Source organism: Nanorana parkeri, unplaced genomic scaffold, assembly GCF_000935625.1.
Source record: "Nanorana parkeri isolate BGI_ZX_2015 unplaced genomic scaffold, ASM93562v1 scaffold1812, whole genome shotgun sequence".
Classification (NCBI taxonomy): Eukaryota; Metazoa; Chordata; class Amphibia; order Anura; family Dicroglossidae; genus Nanorana; species Nanorana parkeri.
In genome coordinates this window covers 134,476-149,926 of record NW_017308080.1, presented here as the reverse complement: position 1 = coordinate 149,926, position 15,451 = coordinate 134,476, and the positions used below count along the sequence as shown (strand labels likewise).

Genomic DNA, 15,451 nt, shown 5'->3' with positions numbered 1-15,451 from the left:
TCGGTGCGGGTGAGCGTATCCGTATGCTGACAGGATGGATCCTGTCTGCGTCCGAGCAAGGAAACATGCACCCGTACGGACGTGCTGGGCGGGTGAGCGTAGGGGGGTGTACGGCTGCATACACCCATAGAGAAGGACAGGGGCTGCATACTAATCATACGCAGCACCTGTCCTTCCCGGGAGCTGCCCGAAATAGCGTTTCTTCTCAGAAGCTGCACACAGCGCGCCGGTTTAGGTATGCAGTTTCTGACAGCGTGGGAGACAGGAGGCTGGGCTTGTCTGGATCCAGGGATCTACTTAATTTTATGGCAGTGCCCCGCCCCAGAAAATAGACTCTGGATCCGCCCCTGCTTCAGCTACTATAAGAGGAAGACTGCAGGATTGGGTGGAGACTTCATTCACATCTGCTGACCTCTGCACTGTTCGTCACACCCTGACCTCTGCACTGTGCGCCACACCCTGACCTCTGCACTGCGCGTCACACCCTGGCCTCTGCACTGTTCGTCACACCCTGGCCTCTGCACTGTTCGTCACACCCTGACCTCTGCACTGTGCGTCCCACCCTGACCTCTGTACTGTGCATAACACCCTGACTTCTGTACACTGCCTTACAACTGACCTCTGCAGCTTGGAAACTAAATTTTTTAAATTGATTTAGCTGCGTTAGGTCCTGCACAGCAGCCTTCTGTGGAACCACCCGGCACCTGCTTACAGCGCTTTCGCCGCCCGGAAAACATCTTCCCCTCCTGAGACCCTCTGTACCCCTCCTCAGACCCTCTGCACAAGACATCAGGCCGGCATTCCAGAGCAAATAGGCAGAACAGAGTATGTACCAAACTCGCATACTATTATTCTGCATTGGTTTATAATGTATTGCTGGGATTTGTAGTCCTCTGCAGATGATGGCATCCTGCATTAGACTGTAAGCTCCTCTGTACAGAGACTGCTGTGGTTCAGAGTTCTCTCTGTACAGTACTACTTTATATGTGGAACAAAAGTAGCCCTCCTCCAGAAAGGAAGGACAGCATCAGCACCAATTCAGAGATGATTTGAGGATATACAGCCGAGTGATACACAAATACGATAAATTTTTGCTAATAGTTAAGGTTCTAGAATGCATTTTTAAAGTTTAACTCCTGAGTTTAGTGTCACTTTAAGCCATATTTAGCAGCTTGATGTATCAGAATCTATCTGATAATCTAAAAAGAAACATCTAAACCTCTTCACAATTTTACACTCGGCATATTATACTTTTACCTACAATACTATGATAATACATTTATGTAGCTGGTCTCACTAACGTGTTTTCCTAACCTTTGACTAAGCAAATATAAAAGCAGCGGAGATCAAATGATTCTTGCATGCACACTTGGAAAATGTTCAGCTCTTTGTGTGCCAGCAATGCTGTTTTTTTAATAGCTAAATTATTTTGAAGATTTATCTTTTGAACTTATCAGATAGAGCTAGCATGAAACAAACACAATATTCTAACAGTATAATGTGTTGTCTGCTCAGCTTTGTAAACTGACTAGAAAGTGTGACCTCATTGCCTGTGTTATTTTCTGTTATATACAACCTTGTATTGTGTACTTCAGCTTGTATTTTATAGGGGTTATATACATTTTCCCCCTATTTTGTATATATTCTATATTTATTATGGTCAACAAACAATTGTGTTAGACATAAATGTTATGGGGGGAATTTATCAAAACTGGAGCAGACAAAATCTGGAGCAGATTTGCACTGCAGCCAATCAGCTTGAGATGCTGATTGGTTGCCATGGGCAACTGCTCCAGTTTTGATAAATTCCCCCCTATTTATTTTCATTTTAAAGAGACACTAAACTTAGGAGTTTAGCCTGTGCATGACACACTGCATGGGAAGCCGCGAGAAGCAAAGCAAAGCTGCAAGGTGAGGACATTCGCATGCAGTGTGCGAGAGCTGGAGTAGCTGAGCGTGGCGAGATGAAAGACTTCATCTTCAGCCAATCGGCTCAGGCGTATCAACTCAATGGAATTCGCATTGTAACGCTTGGGTCAAGATTGTAACGCTTGGGTCAAATTATTCATCTCAGCATGCTCAGTTATGCGAGCTCTCGTAAGCTGACGTACCAGAGAGAAAATTGCAAGACACTCTGCATGCAAAGGTCGGCTCGCCGTTGCTTCCTTTTGCTGGGTTACCACTTGCTGGTCTTCTTAGGCACTGGTGACGTAGCTCTGACCTCACAGATAACCCTGGGGAAGGCTACATCACCAGGGCCTTCCAGGGAGATCCTCATTACCCTAGTGGGGAAAAAAAGACTTTCCCTCTGAGATCTCGGGGAGAATGGCATATTTTTTTGTTACAGATGATTGAGGTGAGGAGTATGACCTCATGTGCCTCATCTCGCACATGATGGGTACGACATTACAACCATCTGTTGAAAAAAATTCAAAAAGCTTTTCACTCCCAAGATCTTGGGAGGAAAATATTTTTTCACCACCAGGGTAATGTGGCATGGCGGATGAGTGAGCTAAGGTGGTAGCCTCATCAAAGACTGGCTTCTTCCTTCTCTTCTGCCGGCCCACCATTCAGGTCATGCACCTTTTCTTGAACAAGCACCATACTGGACATATTTTAAATGCTGGCATGGGTTTCCAACCACTGGAAGACACAGACTGCTGAGGTTGCGGAAACCGTGCAAAGTGGAGCAGGTAAGTACTACTAACTTTGTTAGTTTTAGATTGTGGAATGCATTTAGGTCAGGTTTATTAGATGGGGGAAGTCCACTTTAAGTGTGAATTCAGAGAGTTTCAGCATGAAAACCAAGCAACAAGTATTTTTAGTATGACTTCAGAATTTGTAAAATTTCATGTTTCCTATTAGCAAAGTTTACAAATCTAGTACTGAACATAAATAAATACAGAAAATATTTACATGAAACACAATATATTTCCTTTTTTATATTTCCCAGATGTGTCCTTTAAAAAATAGGTTCTACGGCAGTACATAAACAATATTATCACACTATATTGGCTAACTTATGTATTTCCCACTGCTACCAAGTGCAACATATTTGTTTTGGCTTCATAAAGTTCCACTGTATTAGGCTTTCAGTAATGGATTGAAAAGACCAATAGATTCATTTTTGAACGCTAGTTACCTAATGTAGTCACATGATCTTAGGTGACAGGGCTTGGGTGTAATGCTGATTGGTCAGAATAGTTATTCTATGAGAGCTTGAACTCCATAATTAAACATGTAAATACCCTTGCAGTGGACCGTGGACCCCTGCCCCAGCACTACAAGGGATAAATGCTCATTAAGTCTAGGGCTAGAGGAATAAGCTGTAACATTTCCCTCATGCATCGCTGTCCAAATGCACAGTGCATGACTATTGCATCTGCATTCCATGTGATGACATCAGAGTGGTCAAAGTGCCAAAGAGAAGTGGCTTCAGGGGTACTGGTCTCACAGCGCACAACAGGGGTGGGCAACTCCAGCCCTCCAGCTGTCCTTTAACTACGAATTCCAACGTGCCCCTGCCACTGGGGGTCATGCCTGTACCTGTCAGTCTTACAATACCTCATGGGTCTTGTAGTTCCACAACAGCTGGCTAGAGTTGCTCACCCCTAGTGTAGAGGAAGCCTGACAGAGCGAAGAATAAGGTAAGTATTGCAGCATATTCCTTACCCCCAGACTTAATGGGCATTTAACTTTTGCAGTGCGGGAAGGCTCCACCGCAAGGGTATTTGTTTTCTGATGTTCTCTTTAGCTAACCCATGGTGCTCTCTGGAATCCCTTTGTCATGCACTATGTGCATTATCTGCAGTCCATGGTATGAGATAGCAAAGATTTTGCTTATTTGCAACTAAGATACCTCTTCACAGGTCTTGTCGGCATCATCCGTGGAAAAGTTTAGTGCAGGCTTCATACAAATGGAGAAACGTTCTATGGTGCAAGGTTTTACTTTCCAGTTTCCGTCCTAGAATACAGCCAAAGAAAAATATTTAAGACTCACATTTTACTGCTAACCATACATGTCCACATGATCACATGTACCGTATATGAGATAAATGAGCAATGGTGGTGGACAATAGAAATAGAAAACTGATAGAAAACTGATAGAAAATGAATGATAAAATAAACAACTTGCCTTTTGGTCACAGTGATTGATTCTAATAAAAGCACCCTGCAAAGGAAGGCTATTGAATTGTACTTTGCTCTCTTGAAGGGCTACGGCCTCCAGAAAAATCTTGGCATCTGACACACTTGTGGGATCCTCCACTGTGTGCTGTGGTTCCATTCCACCTGCCAGCCTTAATGTTACTACTCTGTCCTGTAATGACACTGAAAGTGCTAGATGCTATAGATTTTGCTGGTGACCATGGTTCTTAAAGGATAATTAACCCCAAGAACAAAAATTTATAAATTGCAGTTTACCAGATTTAAATGTGGTGGCTGCATTAATTTTCATTTTACAGGCTAAAATTTTTTTCAGCAAGTACAAAAAATTGTTTTTGATTTTGCTGGAACAGCTATGCCCTTTTCACTTACTGCGAGCTGAAATAAAAGAACAAGCAATGTTATCTTCATTCTTTAAGCTACTAATCTCCCCAACCCAATGGAGATGAAGACATGTTTGAAGTCCACCCTGGGTGACAACGAGGGACGAGTTTTGGTTCGGACCGAACCTGGTCCGAACCTGGAAGGGACATGGGGCCACCCACCTAATCAGCTGTGGGGCAGGGCTTTCCTTGCCCCGCAGCTGCACATAAACAAAGAGGTGAAATGCTTGCGCTGACATCATTGAATTTATATGGCCACATGGTAATATGGCCACATGGTCAATGTCATTGGTCACATATCGCCGTGTGGCCATATAAGGTCAATTATGTCACATCACCTTATCCTTTGCTTACATGCATCTACCAGCGGAGGATTTCCTGGCTGCAGCTGTTTGGGCGACAGTGGAAGTAGCTTCCTCGCGTGTTTAGAGGAGCTTAGGTTCAGTCCAAACCTGAGCTCATCCCTAGTGACAACCAGGGCTCCTTCCGTAGATACAGTGGATTGAGGGAGTGTTGTCACTCTAAAAAGTGTGTTATTTGCAGAACTGCTGGGTTAAAATAAAGGAAAAAAGAAAACCAATGCAGTTACCTCAACCTAGGACAAGTAAGTTATATTAAAATACATTTTTGTTTTTTGGGTTTCAAAAGAGAGGTACAATTTAGGAATCTTCTTTTAAAGAAAACAATTTGACAGCGAATAAGCAGGCAAGTCACCAGCCTGCTTATAAAATACAGACAGCTTGAGAAATATGTCCCTTAGACTGTGTGACCTTGTACACGTTTCTAGTTTCCTGTACAGTATTACTCGTTCACGGACTATGTTTTGTTGCCCAAATTTGCCTTTTTTTAATGTATAAAGGAATGTTGGAAAGCAAACAAATCAGAGGTTCTCTTACAGATGTTTGTGTGGACACACACAGGTCATTGTCCTCTTGGCTGATGTTGGGTTCCTGCCTCTGCCAACTGGTGAAGGTCACCGCTGAGCCATCTGACCATTGAAAGATTACAGGGTCCTTACGTTTGCTGGTCATTCCTATCCAGGCTTCCGTCACTTTCTCTACAATAGTATAAAAAGTATATAAAGAAATAAAACCAGGGTAATGTCCATTTCCTTGTTTGAGGGTCTTGTGTTGATATATTGTTGACACAGTAACATCAAACAAACAAATTGCATTTTTTTAAATAGAAACCTGCACTGAGAGAAATATGAAAGCTGTCATAGCTATCTCTGGGAAATGCTAGTAATCTGAATGTCTCTGGCTTCATAAACTGATCTTAAACAAGTATATGGATTGGAAAGAGTGAAGTCAAGACTCCTGATCTACATATCAATTCTAGGTCTGTGACTAAGCTGGCCATACACCAGTAGAATTCCACTATGTTTTCTAATGGTCAGTGAGGTCAAATTGGTGATCGTTTTTGATCGTAGGAATGGGGAAAGACAGCAGGATGGAACATTTTTCTTGTTTCTTATCTAAACTTACAAAATTCTAATCATGGATGTGATTTTCAGTTGGAAAAAATCCTACATATTGTAAGGCGCATGTGACAGGCACAAAAGAAGCCTGTTTACTAGACATGTGCGATTCATTTCAGAAAAATGTGTTTTAAATTAATAAGTTGCCATTGCACAACACACATAAACGCGACATATAAGAAGCATGGGTTAACACAACAACGTGCATTTGACCTTAAAGAGGAACTTTACCCAAATCTTCGAAATGACAACAAATACACCTTTAGAAATGTTTAGTAATGTCAATCTACAAACACATACTTCTAGATAATTGCAGACTTTGCATTCTTTACATACCTTATTTTTCTTTTTCTATGAAAGGGAGTAAAGGTCTGCTTTAATATGAAATGAATTGCAATGACAATGACCAATCAACAATCATCTCTAACCTGACCTCACTATAGTACACTGACAACTGATACAGTTTACACTCATGCTTTTCTATTAAAGACCAGTACATCACACACTTAACATTAGTTGTTAGCTTAGTCCTGTTGGCAACTTAGCCCATGTCACCAGTGTGGCTGTACAGTCTGGCAGATCTGTGTAAATCCCAGAATTGGATGGACAGAAATACGGATCCATTGGCAGGTAAAAATGCTCAAATATATGTATTTCAACTGTTTTCCTTCAGCTGTAAAGTGACATTAAAGTAAAAAAAATGTTTTCCTCCCCCCAATGTTAATGTCAGCACTTACCTTAAATTATGTCTCTTAATGCGATCTTTTTCTTCTTTCCTGATGTTTTCATCTGTCCCTCCAGCGGTGCGGCGGCTCTCCGATCCAGCGCTGACCCTCTGTCCTTGCTGGCACTTCCTTTCCCACGGTGTCTGCATGCAGGTGCATGCGTCCAAAGACTTACCTTGCGTATCTCCTCGTCTCATGGCCGAAAATCCAAACTGCGCATGCGCCCGCTCCAAGATGCTTTGCAGCCGCCCGAGCAGTTTCGGATTTTCGACGGGAGCGCGGGGCGAAGACGGGGTAAGTTTAAACCGCTATTAAAGCGTTTTATTTACTTTTTGCATGTATCTACTGCTCGCTAGCAGTAGATATATGAAAAAAGAAGGGTTTAGAAACCCATTAAGGTAAAAATATAACACGGCAAAGAAATTCTTATTTAAAATTACATATTCTCTCACCACGTTGAAGAAGATGCATCAGAAACTCAGTGTGTGCCAGTGAGTTGACTTGCATTAATTCCCCTCCATTGGTGGCACAAGCAGCAGACGCTTGGAACCAGTTTAGCTTCTCTTTCTGCAGCCTATAGCAGTAGCGGTTGTAAGGTAGCCACTGATCTTCACACACCGTTGAGTAGTATTTCCAATTTTCTTTCATAGAGAAGATACAAAGCATTTATTAAAATAATATAGCAATCTAGAATAATTGTAAATGACTGTCATTAAAATTTTTTAATAAACTCCTTGTAATAGTAGCCTCGGAAAATTTGAGTATACTCGAATACTTTGAGTCTGGACTCTGCTATCTTGATGCACTACAGCCCCCAGCAAAGTCTTCAGAATATGACACTACTAGGAGTTTTGGATGCCTGTGTCCCCTGCCACATATTGTGCTTCCTTCCTTCAACTCCTTTGCCACTTCGGTACACAGTAGTGACCTAGAGTTCAAAAGGAGGAATTCACCCATTGATGGGTTGGATGCTAACATTCTGCCATTGACTGTAGTGTTTGGACCCGCCCGAGTTGTAGGTATTAAGAAACTTAATTGCTTTTTTACATTTCTAACTAACAAGGACAGTAAAAGTATTGCCTCAATAGAATAAGCATGAGCACAGATGAGCACTGATTTAGGATAGGCTTAATTGAAGAAATACGTTTTCGGGGATCATCTAAAGATGGACAGAGTAGGAGATAGCCAGACAGATTTGGGCAGGAGATCCAGAGGATGGGAGAGACTCTGGAGAAGTCCAGCAGGTAAGGATGGGAGGAGGCGTCACGGAAGCTAGAGAACAGGAGGTCTTGGGAGGAGCGAAGAGGACAGTTTAGATGACATTTTGAAGTGAGGTTGGTAATGTAGCCGGGGGATAGTTGTGGATGGCTTTGTATGTTGTTGTTACGATTTGGAATTTTATTCATTGGCAAAGAGTGACATTGTGTGGCCGGTAAGGTGGATGAGACTGGCAGCAATATTCATGATAGACTGAAGAGGGGATAATCTGGGTAGAGGTAGGTTAATGAGGAGGGAGTTGCAATAGTCAAGGTGTAAGTTAATAAGAGAGTGAATAGTAGCTTGGTGGAGTCAGAGGTTAGGAAGGAGCGAATTTTGGAAAAGTTACGGAGGTGAAGGCAACAAGATTTGATCACAGTCTAGGATTACACCTAACATCCTGGCTTGAGGGGAGGGAAGGATAGTTGTGTAATTGATCTTGATGGAAAAGTCGGGGAAGGGGACGTAGGGGGAATATTAGGAGCTCATTTTTTAAACATCCATTCTGGTATGTTGGTCAATAAATTAGTGATGTCTGAGGAGACATGGAGGGATGAGGTAATCAGTAGAGAGATAGATTAGGGTTGTCAGCATGAAGCTGGTATTGGAAGCCATACACGGTTAACAACTGACTAAGGGAGGAGGTGTAGATGGAGAATAGAAGGGGCCAGAGAACAGCGCCTTGGGAGACCCCTACAGAAGGAGGAAGAGGAGAGGATTTAAGTAGTATGTGCATCTTAGGATCTGCGTAAATACTGTAGAACTCCAGCCCAAACTATTTTGTTTCAGATAGAGTGGGAAAGGATATTGTTAGATCGCAGTTATAGGAAGTGCAGGGAACTCTTACAGGGCCACACAGAAGAAAAAAAAGCCTAAAAGGGGTTTTAGCCATAACACATAAAAAGGTTTTGATTTTAGATATGCTACATAAGAATCAGATAAAGCAACAGGTTTGCTTTAATCCCATCCCAAATATACCAACATATATGGCCACCTTCCCTCTGCTGCCTCACTGTTTTGTTCAGCACTGAGACCTGCAGGAAACACCCGCTATTCAAGCACACAACTTCATATAACAATGTTGGTCCAATTAGGAAGGTTACATGGGGAGTCTATAGCCCTGGGTAGCCTATGGCTCAAGTGACTCCAGCCTATACGGGCTTTTACTCCCGGCGGACACGCGGAGAGGCATTGAGAGAAAGGGAAGTAAATAAATGCTGAATGGGCAAAGCATAGATTTACTTTAAGCTTGTGGGGGATGAGAAATCGCTTTCAGAGCAAGAACATAATAGCAAGAACATAATATAATCCACAGGTTTTTTTTCACTGCAGAACTACTACTTTCCCCATAAAAGTCTATGGGGATAAAAAAGTAGCTGAAGCTGGTCTAACACAGATCAACTGCGCTTCCAATGAATTCTGAATGATCTCAGAAGCATCTCAAACTGATGTGAAAAGCACACTGCCATCAAATCTCATCACACACCCTAATTGTTTTACCAACTCACCAAAGTTATCATGCTGTCCTGGAGTAAGGTACTTCTTACAAGCATATGGCAGTTTGGCTGCCCCAACTAAGCTGTACCAGGTGTTGTTTGCTGCAGTGTCATGGACTCCGCAATGTTTCTGCCCAGTCAGATAGAATTTGAAATCTGCACGTCAAATAATAGGTCAGTATCAACCAAATCTAGTCAAATTCCATTATCACTCATACTCAGGAAAGACCAGAGGCTAGGCACAAATCCTTAAACATTAACATTTTAGATGTTATATTAATTTTGGACATGATGCACTTGTCAGTAATTCATAAATGTGCTAAAAACAGACTTATGTATTGCGGTGTTCCTTAAAGTGTATGTAGACCCTAACAATGAACTTCCCTTATTTGCTCCCTTTTGGTCTCCGAAAGTGAAAGTGTTTTTTTTTATATCTGTATGCACACAAATACCTGTTGATCTTGACAAAAATCCAGTCCTGTGCACAATATTATCTCAAGTAGTATTATCAGTCCTGCCCAGGTTAGTTCAGTGGACTACCAAACCCCTACTCCCCATGTTATAGAGATGGGGAGAGGGGTAAGTCAGGTGTACTGTTGTCGTGTCCTAGAGTCACAATGCAGCATCTCCATAGATGTAGTATAGTGAGTGTCACCTTAGGACAGAAAGAGTCTTACTAGCAAGATTAGCAGGTGAAAACTGATATAGCTACAAGACCTAAGGACTGGTAAACTGCAAAATATTTTATCGTTGCTCTTATACACACTTTAAAGGAAAACTATAATGCTTTTTGGTCAATATTAATTTTTCTTTGACTTTTATATGTTTTTATATTGATGTTTTATATTTTCCTGTATTCAATCTTTGTCTCATAAATAATCAGTATGAGTGATAGAAAGTAATCTAAATATTTAATACTTAGCATAGAATTCCAAGAGCTTTATTGGCTTTCTAAAGAGAGAGGAGGAATAGAAGAACTATAAAGAGATTTGTATTTATTTTTGAAAGCCTAACTCTTGCTGTGTAAATAGTAAATAAAAAATAAAAAAAACTACCCTTGCGGGTGGGGCTCCCCTGCACTACAAGGGTTAGATTCTAATTTTGTTTGCTCATTTTTCTCTAGGGTATTGTTAAAAAGCACTATTGCTTATCTTATCCCTCTCTCCAACAGGCTCCTCCTTCCATACTACCAGTCCCCCGAGGAAGCTTATCCCCCTAGGGTGCTTCGTCAGTTGCACTCTGACACATCATCACTTATAATACAGGACCAGTAGCATGCCGTGGCCCCACCCACAACCTGGAATGTTGAAGGGAAGAGGAGAGCAGTGACTGGCGGGGGGAGTGAGGGATAAGGTTAGTACAGTAGATTGTAAGCTTTCACGGGCAGGGCCCTCCTTACCACCTTGTCTTGATTTGTATTGTAAATGTAATGTCTTCCTTATATTTTAAAGCTCTGCACAAAATGTTGGCGCTATATAAATACTGTATAATAATAACAATAAAATTGCTTTTCAACAGTACCCCTGGCAAAAACAAGCATTTAACCCTTGCGGGGGAGCCCCACCACAAGGGTAGTTTTTAAATTCCCCAAAGATTTCCCAGATGTATAGCCTCTGGAAAAACAGGGGAAAAAAGTCTGTCAAGTTTCTATTTCACTGCAGAGATTTTCTGTTATGGAAATCTTTTATTGATTACAGACTAAAATTGTTTATCAATTTGTGTTGAGATTGTAGTCAATCATGGGAGTGAGCTTGGCACTGTGGCTACTTTACAACACACACAGGGACCATGGGGAACCAAAGTAGCCACTGTCCTCCATTCTGGAGGGTGGCTTCTTTTGTTCCCCATGGTCCCTGTGGGTGTTGCAAAGTAGCCACCGCTCCAAGCTGACTCACGTGATGGACTATAATTTCAACACAAATGAAACATGAGATTGTAGTCCATTGCTGGAACTAGCTTGGAGCAGTGCCTAATTTACACCGCACAAAAGTAGCCCCCCTCCAGAAGGAAGGACAATGTCAGCACCAATTCAGAGATGATTTGAGGATCTACAGCCGAGTGATACACAAATAAGATACATTTTTGTTAATAGTTAAGGTACTTGAATACATTTTAAGATTTAACGCCTGAGTTTAGTGTTACTTTAATTTGGTCAGGTAGATTAAAATATATATATATGGTGCTCCAACATGGCATGCCAGACTACATGCAAGGAGTCAGGAATTCTCAGTCCGTATTACACACTTTTTTTTTCCATAACAGGCTAAATAAATGTATATAACTCTGTGCAAAAATCTTTAAAGTTTTTGATGTCACATAACAAACTTATGTACCAAAAAGATTTACAGAAAAGGATAAAAAACTGTAGATACAGTACTTGATCTCCAGTTGACAAAGGCGAAGGGGGAGCCATCTGACCACTGCCACCCAGAAGTGGTATCCAACTGATTGAGCCCAGTCCACAACACAACTCCCGTATCAGCCAATCTATCTGCATTGGTGAGAGAAACGTTAACAGGACATTGTGAAATATTCTTAGTCTCTTGTCTTTTTTTTTTGTAAAAGCAATACAAAATCCTCCAAAAAAACGTTGATATTCGGTAACTGGTGCAGAACGTGTGTCAGAAATTTTGCTTCAAGGCAAACATGGAAACCATTTAGCAGTAGTTGCAAATATGTTTATCATGGGCAACCAGTTTTTTGAAGGCCTATGTGCTTACTAACTCCACAGAGGTAAGCATAGACAATTCTTTGCGCACATATACAGTATTTCCAGCTTTAAAAAAAAATAATATGATGGTAAATGGTAAAAGTTAGTTCTTTTACTTTGTTCTTTACTTTTTTTTTCTACAATGTGTTGTAGAACTATGTGAGGTTTACCTTATTATGATTTGCATTTTTTGCTACCTTGCTGTGGTATTTGATTGTGATAACATTTTGTAAGCAAATGTGTTGACAAACAACAAACTGCAGATAAAAAAGTAATTTCAGTGTAAAGTTGCCCACAAAAGTCACAAAGTAGTCTATTGTGCAGGCATGATCTGACTGAACTGTTCTGGATAGAGTAGGAAACAGTTAAAACTCCTATCCCTGCTGGGGGGGTGGGGAGGGGCGCAGGTTTCTTAATTCTGTCCAGGTCTCTTTGACCTGGTCTCTTCAATCATGAAAGATAACACAATGTAATCAGTAAACGTATATGTGTTTTGACTCAGCATATTTGTTACTTTTTGGGTGTCAGCTGGATTCCTTAGCTGGCCCTCCAGTCGCAAGAGTTCAAAATATTGAAACCTCTCCAATCATAAGAGGTAGTCTGGATTTTGTTTTCAGTTCAATTTCTAAACTGAAAGACACTAGATGGAAGATAGCAACCAGCATTTTTTTGTCCTAGTGACCATTGTTACTGAGGCTGAAAGTAAGTGTAAATCTACAATTTAGAAAAGTTGTCAAAGGGGAAACCTTCCAATATGGACACTTGTTCCAATGAAAAGATAAGACAAAAGAAGATTTTCTTTGGAAAGATTTCCTTTCACTTCCTGTTGGGTCTCAAAACTACCCTATTCGGACACAGAGACCAAGAAAAAGCCTGACAGGGGTTGTTAACAGGGATGCACCGATACCAGTTCAGATACCTGGCATTTTCATGAGAACTACCAGGGTTGCAGCTGGGACCTGGCTCTGGCACTCCACCACTGTCCTGAAAGTCGATATTGTTTTAGAAAAACTGTCACATGACAACATACAAAAATGTTTCAGTACTTGTATCTGTCAGTACTTGGGCAAGTATCAGTACTTGCAAAAATGGTATCGCTGCATCGCTTATATATGTTTATAAAAACAAAATCATACATTAAAACAGAGATGTACAAATCCCAGGAGCTCCATGTGCTCCTTACAAATGACAGCTGCCTCCTAACTTTTGAATTTTTCTCTAGTCTAGTCTTGGAACTCGAAAAGTATCTGTACTTGTACTTGTACCGAGTACGGTACTTGGTATCGGTGCATCCCTAGTTGTTAACCATTGCACTTTTGTCTTTAGGTACACTTTGAAGTACAAGAAAGAAAATGTGATATTATGCAAGCTTCCTGGAAATATTTAGTCGCATTTCTCCTTACATTTTTGTCTATGATTTGTCTACTTACTGGAAATATACTCATGTTCAGCAAGATTTGTGATGCTTAGTAGATCTCCACCTTGTGCTTGACAAGATTCTCGGGCTTCATTCCAGGAGAGAGAAGACTCGAGATTGAACTGGTAGCAAGTATTTGTGACATTGTTTTCCTCCCATAACAAACCACAGCCGTCATCTAGAAAAAGAAATATAACTGTTTTAGATAAAAGAAAGATGTACTTAATCATTGTCAATTAAGATTCATGCTGTTCAGATATAAAATACTAAAAAGCCAGGTCCGTCTAAAGCTACATTATGGACCACCATCTATGGGCTCACATACCTACTGCCTACTTTGTTTATCTTAAAGATTTCAATGTTAGAAAATCTTGACCAGATTTAGGCCTCTCTGTTAGGTGCTACGGGTCAGATAAGGTTTCCTACAGACATTATAGGGGGATTGGACTTCAGGGCAGCCAGTACCCACAAGTGCTTCAAAGCACTCTGTATTTTTTCCAAGTTGGCTCTGTCATACTAGCAGGGCAGCCCAAAGAAATACTTTATTGAGGATTTCTTTCTTTCTTTTGTTAACTAAATACATGCAAGACAGAGAGGAAGATCAACGCACATGCAGATTCTGGTTGTGCTGCTGCCTGATCAATGTTCTTCCCAAGAGTTGTTGGCCTAGAGCAGTGGTTCCTAAAGTGAGCAGTACCATCCTCTGGTGGCAGTGAGAAGATCCAGGGGGCAGTGATAGAAAAGGCAGGGAGCATCAAAACTAAGGGAATGGAAAAAAGTCTGAAAATTGTACTTAATGATTTGGTCTGCATTGATTACTTGTTACGAGAATGGTGGCCTTGGGAGGCGGGCTTTAATTTATAGTATAACTGGTCCTGTGATTGGGTGGGGGGCGGAGCCATACCCATTGTATGCTGCCATGTATTGGCGTCAGGAAAAGGAAATTACCGATAGGTAAGTATACAATTTTCCGTAGTCTCTCCCAGGGAAAATCTCACGTATGTCTTCTATCCAGCTGTGGTTCTGTAACACAGTGTCTTCCTCTGCTCAACTAAAGTATTCCTGCACTGTTGAAGCTGGAAGGGATTGGTGAGTCTGGAGTCTATTTTTCATGCATGTCTGTAGCCCTATTCTACCCTCTCTCCCAGTTTGGCTGGTTTTACAATATAGCATTAAAAAAGTACTTAAAGTGACTGGCACCCAATTTATTATTCACATCCCATTCACAACCCGGCTAAGGATCCATCTTGCAGAGTGAAATGTCAGCCCTTCCTGCCTCAGGGGTTCACCACATGCCTTTGGGGGTCAGGGGGGTGCTACATTATGCTGTAACTATGCTCCTGCTTTATTCAAGTGGTGGTCGGGCATCAATCCCCTCCTTTACTTCCTGACTGGCAATAAGAATGCAGAACTCCTCTTCTCCATTTCTTCATTTTCTCACTATTAAAGTGGGGAAAAAACAGATGCAGAGATCTTAAATTTGTTTTTGTTTTTTAAAACAGACTCATGGAGTGTGTGAGAGGATTCGTTGAATGGGAGAATGCTCAAGAGGAAGGAAGTAGTTCCCACTGTGACTAAATCCAACACAAAAATGCAGACTTCAAGGAGGAAAGAACCAGATGTCCATAGTCCAATTTTTGGGTTTTCTCACGTAGAGGAAGGTCTACAATGGATAGAGGGATTAAACAAAAAAGGGCATGTAGGGGTAGAGGGGTTCCCAGATTATCCTAGAGAAAACGGTAATGGAAAAAAAAATCACATATACTCAGGAAGAGTAGACAATAGAAGCATCTTTTGCAGGGACTGTGCATTGACTCTTTTC

General features: G+C 41.3%; 1 protein-coding gene across 1 annotated transcript in view; it reads right to left on the bottom strand.

Moving 5' to 3' along the window:
• The window catches only part of PLA2R1 (phospholipase A2 receptor 1), an 81,981-nt gene that overhangs the window by 57,130 nt on the left and 9,400 nt on the right, over positions 1-15,451 (bottom strand). The window contains exons 4-9 of the mRNA XM_018571702.1: positions 13,643-13,807; positions 11,880-11,993; positions 9,515-9,658; positions 7,202-7,390; positions 5,444-5,604; positions 3,860-3,964 (exon numbers count right to left, since the gene is read on the bottom strand). Coding sequence (XP_018427204.1) covers positions 3,860-3,964; positions 5,444-5,604; positions 7,202-7,390; positions 9,515-9,658; positions 11,880-11,993; positions 13,643-13,807 — 878 coding nt within the window. The remainder of the gene's footprint in view (positions 1-3,859; positions 3,965-5,443; positions 5,605-7,201; positions 7,391-9,514; positions 9,659-11,879; positions 11,994-13,642; positions 13,808-15,451) is intronic.